The 14,163-nt window shown below is 23.1% G+C and overlaps 1 protein-coding gene across 1 annotated transcript; it reads left to right on the top strand.

Moving 5' to 3' along the window:
• Positions 1 to 6,451: 6,451 nt before the first annotated feature.
• On the top strand, positions 6,452 to 8,820 carry LOC110630696 (uncharacterized GPI-anchored protein At4g28100). The gene is made up of 2 exons (XM_021778242.2): positions 6,452 to 7,315; positions 8,286 to 8,820. Exons 1-2 carry the CDS (start codon positions 6,644 to 6,646, stop codon positions 8,628 to 8,630), a joined length of 1,017 nt encoding a protein of 338 aa, XP_021633934.1. The 5' UTR covers positions 6,452 to 6,643; the 3' UTR covers positions 8,631 to 8,820.
• The last annotated feature ends 5,343 nt before the right edge of the window (positions 8,821 to 14,163 follow it).

The raw sequence follows: 14,163 nt of genomic DNA, 5'->3' as shown, positions 1-14,163 counted from the left end.
TATTAAGAAATTTTATTTTTTAAATAAAAATTAAAAAATAAAAATAAATTATCTCATTAAAAATATTTTACATAATAAATATTTTTTATAGAAAATATTTTTTATTAATAAATGAACTCTTATTTTATAATAAGATTTATTTAAAATTCTCATTTATGAGTTTAATATTTAATCTAAATTAAGCATTAATGTGGTGGGGAATCCAAAAAAGCAAAAAAGAATGCAAAAGATTGTCATTACTTTACTTGAATCTGAGAAATACTGAAAAAGAAAAGAAAAAAAAATTGAAGCAGTAGAAACTGGAAAAGCTTCAATCTTTTTCTTTCTTTTTGATTCTTAAATCAGTCATGTCATCCTCTGCTCATCTTGAGATTCTGTTTCACCACTGCAAAAAAAAAAAAAAAAAAAAAAAAGGAAAATATATAGCAATTGTTGAGCTGGCCACAAGAAAATAAAAAGGATATTTAGCAGAGTGGACCACTGCATCTGCATGCATGCGTAGCCATATATAGCAAAAGAGACACAACTCCACAATGTGTCTACTCCTTGTCGTATTAAGCCTATATCAGTCCTGACCTAGGGATGGACACTAGGCTATGAATTATTCGTTTATAATTAATCGAGATGTAAATTCGATTTAACTTAATTTAATTATCAGTTAATATTTTTAAAGTTTTAATTTTTGAATATATATTACTTGAATTCTGATTGTATAAATAATTATTTAATTATAAAAATATATTAGAGTTGGAATAATTTAAAATAAATTTTAATCAAATTTAAAATCAGCTCACGTATTGAAAATAGTAATAAAAAAGGTAAATTAGTTTGTTGAAGGTAGGGGTGAGTATTCGGTCGGTTTGGTTTAAAATCAAACCGAACATAATAAATTGAAAATCGAAATTTTACTGTGTATGAAAATTGAACCGAATCGATTTTGGTCAGAAACCGAATCGAATCGAACCGGTCTGATTCGGTTCGGTTTGATCGGTTTTAATTTTTAATAATTTTTTTATTTTTTACACTTATTTTTAATATTTTAAAATTTAATTAAAATATTTTAATTTTAATATGATTTAATTTCTCCATATTATTAAAAAAATATATTATTATCACTAATCAGTTCAGTTTGATTTTTTTAATTTTTTTCTGATCAAAATCAAACCAAATTGAAATAACCAAAATTTTTAAAATTAAAAATCAAACCGAACTGAAATGTATAAAAAACCAAATCAAATTTTCAAATCAATTCGATTATCTCGATTTTTTCAATTTGAACCGAATACTGCTCACCCCTAGTTGAAAGGGTTATTTTTAACTTTATTTGCTTGTTCTTTTATTTTCTTAATCTGGTAATGCATTTAATTTTATTCTCCACTTTAATTTAGTCTAAAAATAAAAACATTATATTTTAATTTTAAATTTTAATATAATTAATAAATTAATTTTTATAATTTTAAAATGAAAAACTTATATTTCTCAATAATTTATCCGTCCAAATTAAAACTCCCTCCGCCGATTATGTTTACTTTTAAAAATATAAAAATATTTTTATTAATCTTTTTAAATGGTTCAATTACACTTAAATTTTTAAATTTTAGTATAATTAATAGATCAATTTTTATATTTTAAAAATTATATATTTAAATCTCTCTATAGTCAATAAATTACCATCTATTATAATTTAAATAATTTAATTTTTATTTTTTATTTAAAATAACATTTAACCTCTATTAAATTTTGTTTATAATATCTTATAATTTAAATAATTTATTTTTTATTTTTCATTTAAAATAACATTTAAACTCTATTAAATTTTATTCATAATATCTTATTTAACTAAATTTTAACACTTTTTATTTTTCAATTTTCATTTATTAAAATATTTCAATACTTATAATTTTAAAACTTTCATAAAATACTTATAATTTCAGCTATTTTTAAGCGGTATCTAAATAATTTTTAAATAGATTATAAATTTTTATAAATAATATTTTAAAAAGAAATTATACTTTTAGAATAAGTTAGATTATCCACCAGTTTTAAACTAATATCTATAATAGATAAAAAAAACTGTAATTTCAGAGAATTAAATATAAAGAGATTTAAGAATTTAGTTTTAAAATTACATTAATTATATATACTAAAATTTAGGGATCAAAGTGTAGTTTTTATAATATAAAATTTTTCGCTTATATTGAGAAAAATTTAAATGTTCGTACGGGTTTTTTAGAAATTTAAAATATTTATTCATTTTTTAATCGGTTGATTAATAGAATTATGGATGAAAGTATCACCAATTTAGATGTATTGATTATATAAAAATTTAAATGTTGAATTTAAGGTATTTCATTGCCAAAAAATTTCTTTCTATTAATTATATTAAAATTTAAAAATTAAAATATAATTTACCAATTTAAAAGATTAAAATATCATACCAAATCATAGTGAATTTAATCTAAAATAATCACCAACATGAAATACATAAATACTTTAAGTGGGTTAATACTCAAAGGTTAAATGTTCCTAAGCTTTTGGCATATGCAATTATTATTAATCAAAAGTCATCTTAAAAATTATAAAAATTATTATTTTTAGACAAATTATAATATTTTAGTTATCCTTGAACTGCCTTGCTGACTTCCTTTTGCATTAAATGATGAGGTGTTTGCAATTATCAAATCTTAATTTGAAATGAGATTATAATAAATAATTAAGCTACGGATTTAAATAAATCTGAAAAATCTCAATTTTATTCTCCAATCTCTAATTCCATTTTAATAAAAAAAAAACAAATAATTAAGCCATTCTAATATTTTTCTATTGAATTAAAGTTTTGTGTAGTTGAAAATAATAAACATGCGTCAATGTGGATTTTGATTTTTATATAAAATTTTAGTTGGTATTCTAAACTTTTCATTGTTTACATTTAATATATGACTTTTATAAATTTGTGACGTGAATTATATATTTTTTTGAATTTTTAAAAATTAAATAATTATATTTTATAAAATTTAATAATTTAATAATTACATTTTATCTTAATTAAATAATTACACTTTTTATAAATATTTAGATATCAAATTTTATGAAATAAAGTAGATTTGATCATATAATAAAATTTAAAACACTTTCTGAAATATATATATTTTTTAAATCAAGGTGTCCAATTAAACAAGTCATTAACCTCAAATCAGTGATTTAAATAGGATTTTTCGATTTCGATTTTGATACGTTTCAGATTAAGAATCAGAATTGAAATTAAATCTCTAAGTTTTTTATTTTTAAGATTATATTAGAAATTAAATTTTTATAAAATTTCAGTATGATTCTAAATAATTTTAGTAACAATTTTAATTCTTATTTTATTTTTTTAATTTAATTTTAGTTTCAATTTCAATTTTAAATCTTGAATTTTTACAAATAAAATTATAATATTTTTATGTATATTTTAAAATATTAAATAATTAATATCAAAATAATAATATTAATATTTAAATAATAATAATAATAATAATAATAATATATTATATATAATTCTTAATAAGAATATTGTATTATTATTTTATTAATTATATAATTTTAACACTACTAAGTTTAAGCAAATTTTCATAACGGTTATGAAACTGATATTTTAATAATATTAAAATAATAATTTAAAATTGTTATAAAAAATTATTTTTTTATTTTATATAATAACATATTCTAATAAAAAATTATTTTTTTAATAAATTATAATTTTAGTATTATTTTTTATCTATTACGAAAAGATAATAAATAGTTGTCTTATACTTAACTACGGAGGCGAATGTATAGATTCTCAAATGAATAATTTTATTCATAATAATAACTATAATATATTAAACATAAAAATAATCAAAAGAGAATATATATATATACACATAATAAATTAAATTTTTATTAAGTTAAGTGTCAAATAACTCATAAATAACCATTTTGTTTATATTTTTATACATTTATGATTTTTTACTATATATTAATTAATAATTTATAAAATTAAAAATTAAATTATTTAAATATAATCATAAAATTTTTATAATATAATTTAAATTTTTTATAATATAATTTATAAGATTATATTAAAACGTTGAAAGTATATAATAAAACTATAACATCAATATAATTATTAAATATATATATTTATATATAAAATTAGTCTTTCAATATAGTTTTCAATACAGTTATTGATAAAAAAAATTAAAATTAAAATTAAATAATTAAATAAATTCAATTCGATAAATAAATTTAATTCGATAGAATTTTAAAATATTAATATTTTTTAATTTTAGCATTTATAGACTTAATATGAAGATAAATGTATATAAATAAATATGAGAAGTCTCATATTTTACTTTCTCGATCCTCAATTGTTTTATAAAAAAAAATATTTTTAATTTTAATAGACTTCCATATAATTTTTGAATTCGATTGGATTTTAGACTCCCACCGCTCTAACCTCGAGGGCATATTTATGTGAACCTCATGCTCTTTTTTTTGTCTAGGCTCTAAAAATGGAGAGTAAATTTACTTTTTATCTTTTTTTAATTATTAGTTCTTTTCTTTTTTATATGCTTACTTTTTTTTCATCCTTTCTAAATTATAAGCTGCTTTTTTATGGTAATTTATTTATTACTTTCTTAGTATTTTCATATTTAACATGAAAAAAATTTATTAATTTTAAGAATAATTAAATAATAGAGCAATATAAACAAATGACATATTGAAAAAAAGTAAAATAAAATTTATTATTTTAATTATATTAACAAAAAAATTTTAATTCATGTGAAAATGATTTTTTGGCTACTCTATCTTAGTCAAGTATACTTTAGGAAGGAAAATGCCCATTTTTTAATAATGTTTTAGAAAATTAAGGTTGTACTAAAATTTTCAACTTTACCCTGCAACATTGTTCTTCTTTTGGGTTTAAATTAAAAAAATTATGTAAATTAGATTAATTTAAAATTTTAATTTAATTTTTTATTTATTTCAATTAATTCTCAATTTAAAAAATTTCAATTAATTTAATTTAATTCCATTTTAATAAAAAATTAAATTAAAATAAAATAAAACAATTAGTAATAATAATATATTATTTTTGATAATATAAAGATATTAGACCATAATCAAAATTAAAATATTTTAATTAAATTTTAAAATATTAAAAATAAAAATTTATTAAAAAACTTAATGATGAAATCAAATAAAATTAAATTGATTTAATTTAATTTAATTTTTATTTAAAATCAGTTAAATTTAATTTTTATAAATATTAAAATTTTAATTTTTAATTTTTAATTTATTTAATTTAATTTAATTTTAAATTGAATCAAACGGAATATAATTAAAAAATATTTTAAGTGTAATTTAGTGAGTTTTATTATTTTTTTAAAAATAAAATGAGGGGTTTTTTTCTTAACCATTCCCTTAATTTTTAGGTAAAAATGGATTTATCATATAATTAATATTGAATAAAATTTCCAAAATTAGTAGCTTCTCCTTTTTGTTATAATTGAAGATTCCATTTTTTACTTTCTACATATGCTTTCAGAAATTGAGTTGTATGATTCTACATTTGCCCTTTTCAAGCATAATAGTTCTCGAGCCTTGTACAATGTAAGAGATGGTAGAAAATTAAAATAATAATAAAGCCAATTGATTCTGCATATTTAGATTTTAATTTAATTAATTCAATTTTTATATTTTTTTATAATTTTATTCGATTTATAAACTTTTAAATTTAATAATTTATGCAATGATTTTATAGTTTTAGCGGCATGCTAAATATATTATTATTATTATTTATATAAATAAATTCAATATTTATATTATTTTATATTTTAATTCAAAATTTTAAATTTTAAATAAATTAATTTAACATTTATTTTTATGTAATTTTTGTTAATTTTCAAAAATTAAAATATAGAAGTTGTATGTAATATTTATTATTTTTTTAATATAAATTAATTTCGTATATGAAAATATTTTAATTGAATTATCTTAAAATAAAGATGAAATAACTAATTTTTAAAAAGTATAGTGATTAAATAATAATCCATTCTATATATATATATATTGTGTATATTACTCCATATTATATATATTATCGTACTAATAAAAAATAACTTAATTAATTTTTTTATATTACATAAGATTTTAAATTAAAATCTCCATATATTTATTTTAAAATATTAACTTTTGTACGTATTTAATATGGATAATTATACCTCCTTTATGTCTATATATACCCAGATAAATTTAGTGATAGCAGCACATATAGATTAATTAAAGAAAAAACAAAAAGACCTCTGCAAATGAAACTTCACACATAAAAATGATTTGTTGATGATACTATTACTAATCCCCACTAACTTTAACATCATCTTTCTTCACTCCTCTTTCTATAAATTGGATCTAACCAAAGTAAGCTAACAGCCAAATTCAACCCAACCCCACTCCACTCCTCTCTTTTCCCTTTACTTTCTCTCTCTACTCTCAATTGCACAAACCCAAAAGCCAAAGGCCTCCCCTTTTTCTTCTTTCACTCTCTCACTTCATCAATTACTCTCTAGAAAAGTGCTAACCCATAGACACAACACAAGCATCTCACATTTCCCACTCCCAAATGTTTCCCAAGAATTTACTTTTTCTCTTCTTCTTCTTCTTCTTCTTGTTCACCTTCTCTCCTTTGCTCATTTTGGCTCTACCCAACCCAGACCCAGCAACCATCCAATCATTCTTGCCAAATTCATCACCCCCAGCAACCATTCCTGCATTCCCAGAACAATCTAATGCTGAAGGTTGTCCTTTGGACCTGCCGGATGAGCTCTTCCATGGCATAAAAGCTGCTTGTGGAAATGGCCAAGTTGGGCAGTTACACAAGAGCAGGTGCTGTCCGGTTCTGGCAGCTTGGCTCTACTCTGCCTACTCTGCCACTGCCCTTGGCAGGGCTGGTAGAGTAGCCCCAGCAGCTGGAGGTCATATTTCCCCGTCGTATGACCTGCCACTGCTCCCAGATGACTCAGAAACTTGTGTGGATGATCTGGGTAAAGCCTTGAAAGAAAAAGGGATAGAGTTGGTTAAACCAAATGAGACTTGTGATGTGGTTTATTGTTATTGTGGGATTAGATTGCATCCACTGAGCTGTCCTGAGGCATTTTCTACTAACCAAAGGGGGAAGCTTATTGTGGATAAGAGGGTTAAGAGATTAGAGAAGAATTGCTTGAGTAGCAGTAGCAATGTGAATCAATTTCCTGGTCTTGGTGGATGCTCCAAGTGCTTAAACAGCCTCTATTTGGTAAATTTTGAATCTTCCCTTCTTTCTTAATTCTCTTTTCTGTAATTGATAAACTCTCTGTTTCAAATTCATGGGTATTAGTTGAAGAATAAAGCAAAAGAAACTGATTTAGCTTTCTCTCTTCTTGTCTGGGGTAAATTTATTTATTTTTTTCTCTTACCATCTTAATTTATATTAGCAAAAAGAATTATGAGAGGATGGTGACAGATTTTAGCAGTCTTTTTCACAGGAGACATTGACTTAGAAGTGCTTGTGGTATTAAACTTCATTTATTAGGTAGTTCACTGTAGTTCTCAGTGTTCTTAAGTATAATTCTGTGGTCCTGATAACCATCTTATCTGCAATATGATCTGATTCCATGTGTTCTGTTTGCTCCTCTTTCTTTTTCTTTTTCTGGGTAGGTTTAGATTTTCTCCTATCTTATATGAATTTCTGTTTTTCTCTGTTTTCTTGCTAATTGGGAAACACTGTGGCCTTCTATTTCATTTCTGGAATTCCATTGAAGGATTTCCAAACCCCAATCCAACATTTTGAATATAGTCCACTAGTTCAAGATCAACTCATATTTTGTTGAATTGGCTTGAGTTTGCTTTTGAGAAATTTACTATTTAGTCTCAAACTCGTGAGTTGCTTCCTTGTTTTGGTCGTTAGTAGTTATTTACTTTTTTGCAACACTCAATGGCTAAAATTAACAGATGTTTTAAAAGTTTAGAGAGTTTTAATGTATTTTTTAAAATCGAGAGACTATCTAATGAGTTTCTCTAAAATAATAATTTTCCCTTTGCTTTTTGAGTGCTATGTGGGCTTCATCCTTTTGCATTGTTGTGATGTTGCTGAAAATTGAAGGCTTAGGCTGCAGATGAAACAGATTTTGATTAAATGTTGCAGCAAACAATTAGGAGTTTAATATTTCATTTACCAAACTATGTGTTAGTTCCATCATTAGAAAGTATGCTTTTTACTTGTGCAGCTTAACAACAAGGAGACTTTGAACTCAAGCAAATCAGAAGACAGGACCACCAAGATGCACAACAAAGATTGCCAGTTGATGGGTCTCACATGGCTGCTCGCGAAGAATCGAACAGCTTACATTCATACAGTTTCTGCAGTTTTACGCGCTATGATGATGAATGTGGGTGGATCAAATCCTCAATCCTGCACTCTCAACAGTGATGGTATGCCGTTGGCTGTTGATTCTTCTGAAATTTCCAGCAATTCTTTGTCAATCTCTCATCAAGCACCCATCTATGTATCTGTTGTTTTTGTAATCTGTTTGTTACATTTGCTGCTCCTTGTACCTTCCACCAAACTCTAGATGATGGCTTTAACCTAGTGAATTTTTGGTGGTGGTGGTGGCGGCAGCGGTTTTTGGTGGTGGTGGTGGTGGTTGTTGTGACTGATTTTTTTTGTTTCTTTTTGGTTCACTAATGTCTTGTGTGATGGAGTGCCCAGGAGTTCTTCTGTATCTATTTACACTCTATGTCAGTAGCACATTACAATTTTTATTTCTTTTATTACCAAAAATTTGCAAATTTTTAATTTTGATCACTTTTGTTCAGAAGTGATCAAAATTTTAAAATGCAATCTGCATGTTGAAAAAGAAAATTCTTAGAGTTTTATATATATCAGAAAGTAAAATTTCATTGATAAAGATTTATAGCCCAAGCCTACAGTAGAACCGATAAACCAAGTTTCTATGGCTTAACATTAGATTAAACTCTAGAGACCCAATAAACTTGATCCGAATCCAACTCAAATGGTAGCATCTCCATCTTTTCAGAACATGTCTCACTCCCTCAGAAACTCTGCCTACCAAAGAAAAGATTAATGTGGCTCCATAAAAACCCCTCCTGCTGTAGTCATAGAGGTTATATTGACTAACTGAAGTTCAGGGAGATGCATGAATCCATTGATTAAGAAGAGGAAATCCCACAACCACCGGATCAAGTTGGACTGCCCTTAAAACTTTTGTTAATCGTTGAACTCATAGATACAGTATCCAGATCAAAGAGACTTCCTCAGATCGAAGATAATGTCAATAAAAGGTGTAGGAGTGCGCTCTTTAACAATCCAATCGCGCTTTTGAGATATATCTTCGCGAGCTACCTTCAATAGCCATTCATCGGTCCAAGACAGAAGGGAAAAGTCGTCGGTGTTGAAAGTCAAAACCTCCATCAACAAATCCATTGCAAAACAACAAGGAAGAAAACAAACAAAGACAAGAATGACATACTAAAAGAAACTTCACAAAAAAACCACAAATTTACCAAGAAAGAAAATAAAAAAAACTACCTCAAAGTGGAAGGAATCGACTTTCCGAGTGTAAGGGAGGAAGTTTTTTTTGCGCAGACGAGGCAAAGGAAGATCGAATTAGTGGAAGATTAAGGGAAATAAGTTTCCAAGAAGAAAAATAAAAGAAAATAACGTCTAGTTTCACTCAATTTAAATATATTTATTATGACATTAGTAAATAATTGCGATATTAGACCGTTAATAAATAATGATAATTTTTTAATATCATTAAAAAATATTTAAATATATTTATTAATTAAAAAATATAAAAAAATATAAAAAAAATATTATATATTATTTATTTTCATTCAATTTATATTAAATTAATATCTGATGATATAATTTTTATATTAATATTTTCTTTGACATTTAAAAATTATTGCTATTTAATATCGTGATATTATAAATACTATTTTAACATAAATGAAAATCATAAATTTTAAAATAAAAAATTAATAAAATTATATAATATTTTTTTATACTTTCAAAAAAATTCTCTCTCTGATTCAAAAAAAAAATTTTTTTTTCTCTCAGCTGAAAAATCCCACCAGTTTTTGCTTGGGGGTAACATTACGATGTTCTAACTATTAGACGAGATTGTGAACTTTTTGTAGTAATAAATTAATTAAATTAAAAAATTAATTATTTCTTAAAAGTATGGAAAATGAAAATTTGTAAAATTTTAAATTAAATTACTTAATAAATCGAATTAAATTTCTAATTCAAAAGTATTGGAAATTTTGACTTAAATGAAAGTTTGATTATGAATTAGTAATCTAAATCGTCAAAATAGAAATTTATGACAATTGTTTTGGTAGGAATTTTTTTTAAAATAAAAATAAGGCGATTGCAGAAAAAAATTTATATGAGAAAATACTTTCTATAAAAAATATTTTAAAAAGATAATTTTATTTTTAATTTTAATTTAAAATAATAATTTTATATATAATAATGTAAATAAATTTTGAAGATAATTAAAAAAATTTATTTTTCTTTAAAAATAATTTAATTTTTTAAAAAATATTTTTTATTTATTAACTTTTTTAAATATCCTAGATATTAAAAAAATATGTAAAATATTTTTCAAGATTAAATTAAAAATAAAACTCTACTAAATAGAATCAAACAAAATCCTAAATAGGATGATTTGGTTTGAGTGTAAAATGGGGGAGTCCTAGGTGGGTCAGCCAGCCATGTGCCATAAGCACAAGAGGTTTGTCTTGGAGGGACAATTATTTTGGGACGAACATTGAGGACAGTTCAGTTGTTCACGAGAAGTTTCATGCAATGTCACTATCTCCTGCCTATTCTACTTTATCTTCTATGCTTGCTTGCTTTTTTTTCAATTGATAAAAAATATTAAATTTATTCTTAAATTAGTAAGAGAGTTAAATAAAAATTTTCTTAATACTCATATAAATAATTGAATTAATAATGATTATATTTAGTCCATGGAAAATCAAATTTGTAAGAGTTTAGATTTTGTAATTCTAAATTTATTTTATTGCTTTTGAATGTTTGTTTTTTTATAATGAAAGAAATTCATTGAATCAAGAGGGATCTCAGTTCATGGAAAGAAGAAATTGAATAATTAAACTAATTAAATTAAATTTTTTTGATTTAATTCAGTTTAAGTTTTTTAATTTTAGGGTACGTTCGTTTTTATTGTGATTTTTTATTTGATACAAAAATAAAAAATTTATTTAATTATTATTGTTGCGTTTTTATTTGTACTACTAGTTAGAAAATATTTTTAAAATAATAAAAAAAAAAACAAAAACAAAAACGGAAACTATGAGTATGTTTGGTGACGATATAGGATTTTTGTTTTTTTAATTTTTAAAATTTAAAATAATTTTTTGATTTTTGCTATTTACTTCTTAAAAATTATTTTCTTAAAATTATTTATATAAAAGTAAGTTTATACATTTTTATATAGAAATTAATAGTAAAATATTCTTTTGAAATATGATATTTAATAATAAAATAAAGATATAAATAATTTTTTTAAATAATTGAACATAAAAATAAATAATAAATTATTTTTATAAAGTATATGATATTATAATAAGAAAAATTATTATTTGGTCCTTATGGTATGAAAAAATTTATTAGTTTGTCTCTCGGTTTTGAAAATATATTAATATATTCCTAATCTTTTAAAAAAGCTACTAGTTAGTTCTATATTAATTTTAGTCGTTAAATATTGTAAAAATAAAAAATTATTATTTAATTTCTATGAAATACAAAACTCACTAATTAGTCAATTGATTTTGAAAATACATTAAAATATTCTTCAAATTTTAAAGAATATAATAATTAATTTCTCCTTCAATTTTAACTATTAAGTATTATAAAATTATTTAAAATGCCCTTAATACAAAAGGAATAATCAATATATATTTTTATAAAATAAAGGGACCGATTACTAATATTTTCATATGGATAAAATAATAAAATACTTAATAGCTAAACTAATGAAAGAACTAACTAATATATGGTTTAATATCTTAGGAATGTTTTAATATAATTTTCAAAACCGAAAAACTAACTAATGAGTTTTTCAATATTACAAGGATTAAATAGTAAATTTTCTTAAAAAATTTAAATTTCGCTCAATATAAAGTGAATAATTAGTAGATATATTTACAAAATTAAAGGATCAACTAATGAGTTTTTTATACCATAAGGATAAATAGTAAAAAGTTTAACAAGAATAACTAATTACTAGATTGTTTAAAACTGACGGATGTTTTAATTTATTTTTTAAAATTGAGAAATTATTAATAAGTTTTTTCGTAATATAGAACTAAAAAATAAATTTATTTTATAATAATAAAAAATTTTCTTTCCTATTTATGTCTAATCCATATCCAAAACAATAAATTTATATCTCAAAATCTATACTATAAGATTTTTCGAATTAGTAATGGATTTTTCCATTACTAATCCATGGAAAATCTGTTACTAATATGTTTAGTAACAAATTACCATTCGTTATTAAAAGTATTGTTTCTAATACAATAGTAACGGATTAGGAACTCATTACTAATTTTGTAATAAATTTAAATTTAGTAATAGAATTAATAATGAATTTTAAATCCTTTACTAATTTGATAAAAATTTTAAAAAATAAAAAATTTATGAAAATTAAATATGTTACAAATCCAATATTAATTTGATAAAATAAAAAATATATTAAAACTATATTCCGTTACTAATTTTAAAAAAAATATTTCAAAAATTATGTTAAACTATTTATTTTTCGTTGTATTTTACATTAAATAATAAACTATTGATTTTGTCATTAATTTTATATTCAATATTAATTTTAGTATTTTAAATTTTATTAATTTTATGAGAAAATTATTATGAACTTATATGAGAAAAATCTAAGAAAATGGAAAAGTGTGAGAGATGAAAGAAAATGAGACACAAAAGAGAAAATAAAAAAAATAAAATAATGATAAAAATGAAGAGAAAATAAAGAGGAAAATTAAAGAAAATGAGAAAAAAAGAAGAAAGAATGGGAAAAAAGAAAAGAAAATGAAAGAAAATGAGGGAAAGATGAAGAGAAAATAAAGAAAAATAAAAGAGAAAATGAAGAAAATAGAAAAGATTGAACGAAAAAAGTTAAAGAATATGAGAGAAAAGAAACCAAAGGAAAGAATAATGAGAAAAAAAGAATGAAAAATGATAAAAAGTAAAAGAGAAAATGATAGAAAGTGAAAAAAAAAATGTAAGAAAAATGGAAAGAAAATGGAAGAAAATGAAAAAAAAAAAGGAAAAGTATATAAGAGAAAATAAAACTAAAGTTAAGAGATAAAAGGAAGAATCTTGAAAGAAAATGGAAGATAAAATTGAAGAAAATGAAAGAAAATGGGCCTGCCTATACTCCAACCTCAACCAATCTAAAGTTTTTAGCAATTTACTTTTTAGGAAAGTTCTCTTTACTCACTTTTTGCTAATTTACTGATGAACTTCTTCCGTTGCTTGAATTTTCTCCATATCGAGGACAATGTGAAGAATAAGTGTAGGAGTGGAGAAGTAACTGAAATAGAAATATTTTTTATGTTGTTTTTGCTGTGGTTGGTTGATGTATATATTTTTCTGCTGAGTGCTAGAGGCTTGCGTAAGCCTATAACTAGAGGCTTGCGTAAGCCTATACACTTTATCTGTTTTTTCTGTTTCTCAACACTTGCACTTGTTGATTTGTCACTTTTTCAATTCTCATATTTTAATTTTTCTATTTTTGAGATTCTTAAAAAAAATTTACAATTCCTACTTACCATGAGAAGTTCAATCTATGTGAACATTAATGCACTCCTATGACCCATTCCTAGTTGCTTGGATCTTTTGTTACCAATTCAATGGCCAAGTAGTGCCATACTTGGTGTAACGACTCGAAAATCGGACCGCTACCGGCGCTAGGATCCAGATCGGCTTAAGGCCGCCGGGACCCGTAGCAAGCCAAACATTCATCCTATGAACCTGTTTAATCCCATACATGATCAACAACATACATAAAAATTTTTGAACTTTTCTTTCCATTCAAT

The sequence above is a fragment of the Manihot esculenta genome, chromosome 14 (genome assembly GCF_001659605.2).
Source record: "Manihot esculenta cultivar AM560-2 chromosome 14, M.esculenta_v8, whole genome shotgun sequence".
Taxonomy (NCBI): domain Eukaryota; kingdom Viridiplantae; phylum Streptophyta; class Magnoliopsida; order Malpighiales; family Euphorbiaceae; genus Manihot; species Manihot esculenta.
This window is presented reverse-complemented; position numbering and strand designations above follow the sequence as displayed.

What these genes read in the sequence shown, in the direction of transcription:
- LOC110630696 (XM_021778242.2), top strand. Translation starts at nt 6,644, where the DNA reads ATGTTTCCCAAGAATTTACTTTTTCTCTTCTTCTTCTTCTTCTTCTTG. An exon ending in GCTTAAACAGCCTCTATTTG is followed by an intron (nt 7,316 to 8,285) that starts GTAAATTTTGAA and finishes TTACTTGTGCAG; the next exon opens with CTTAACAACAAGGAGACTTT.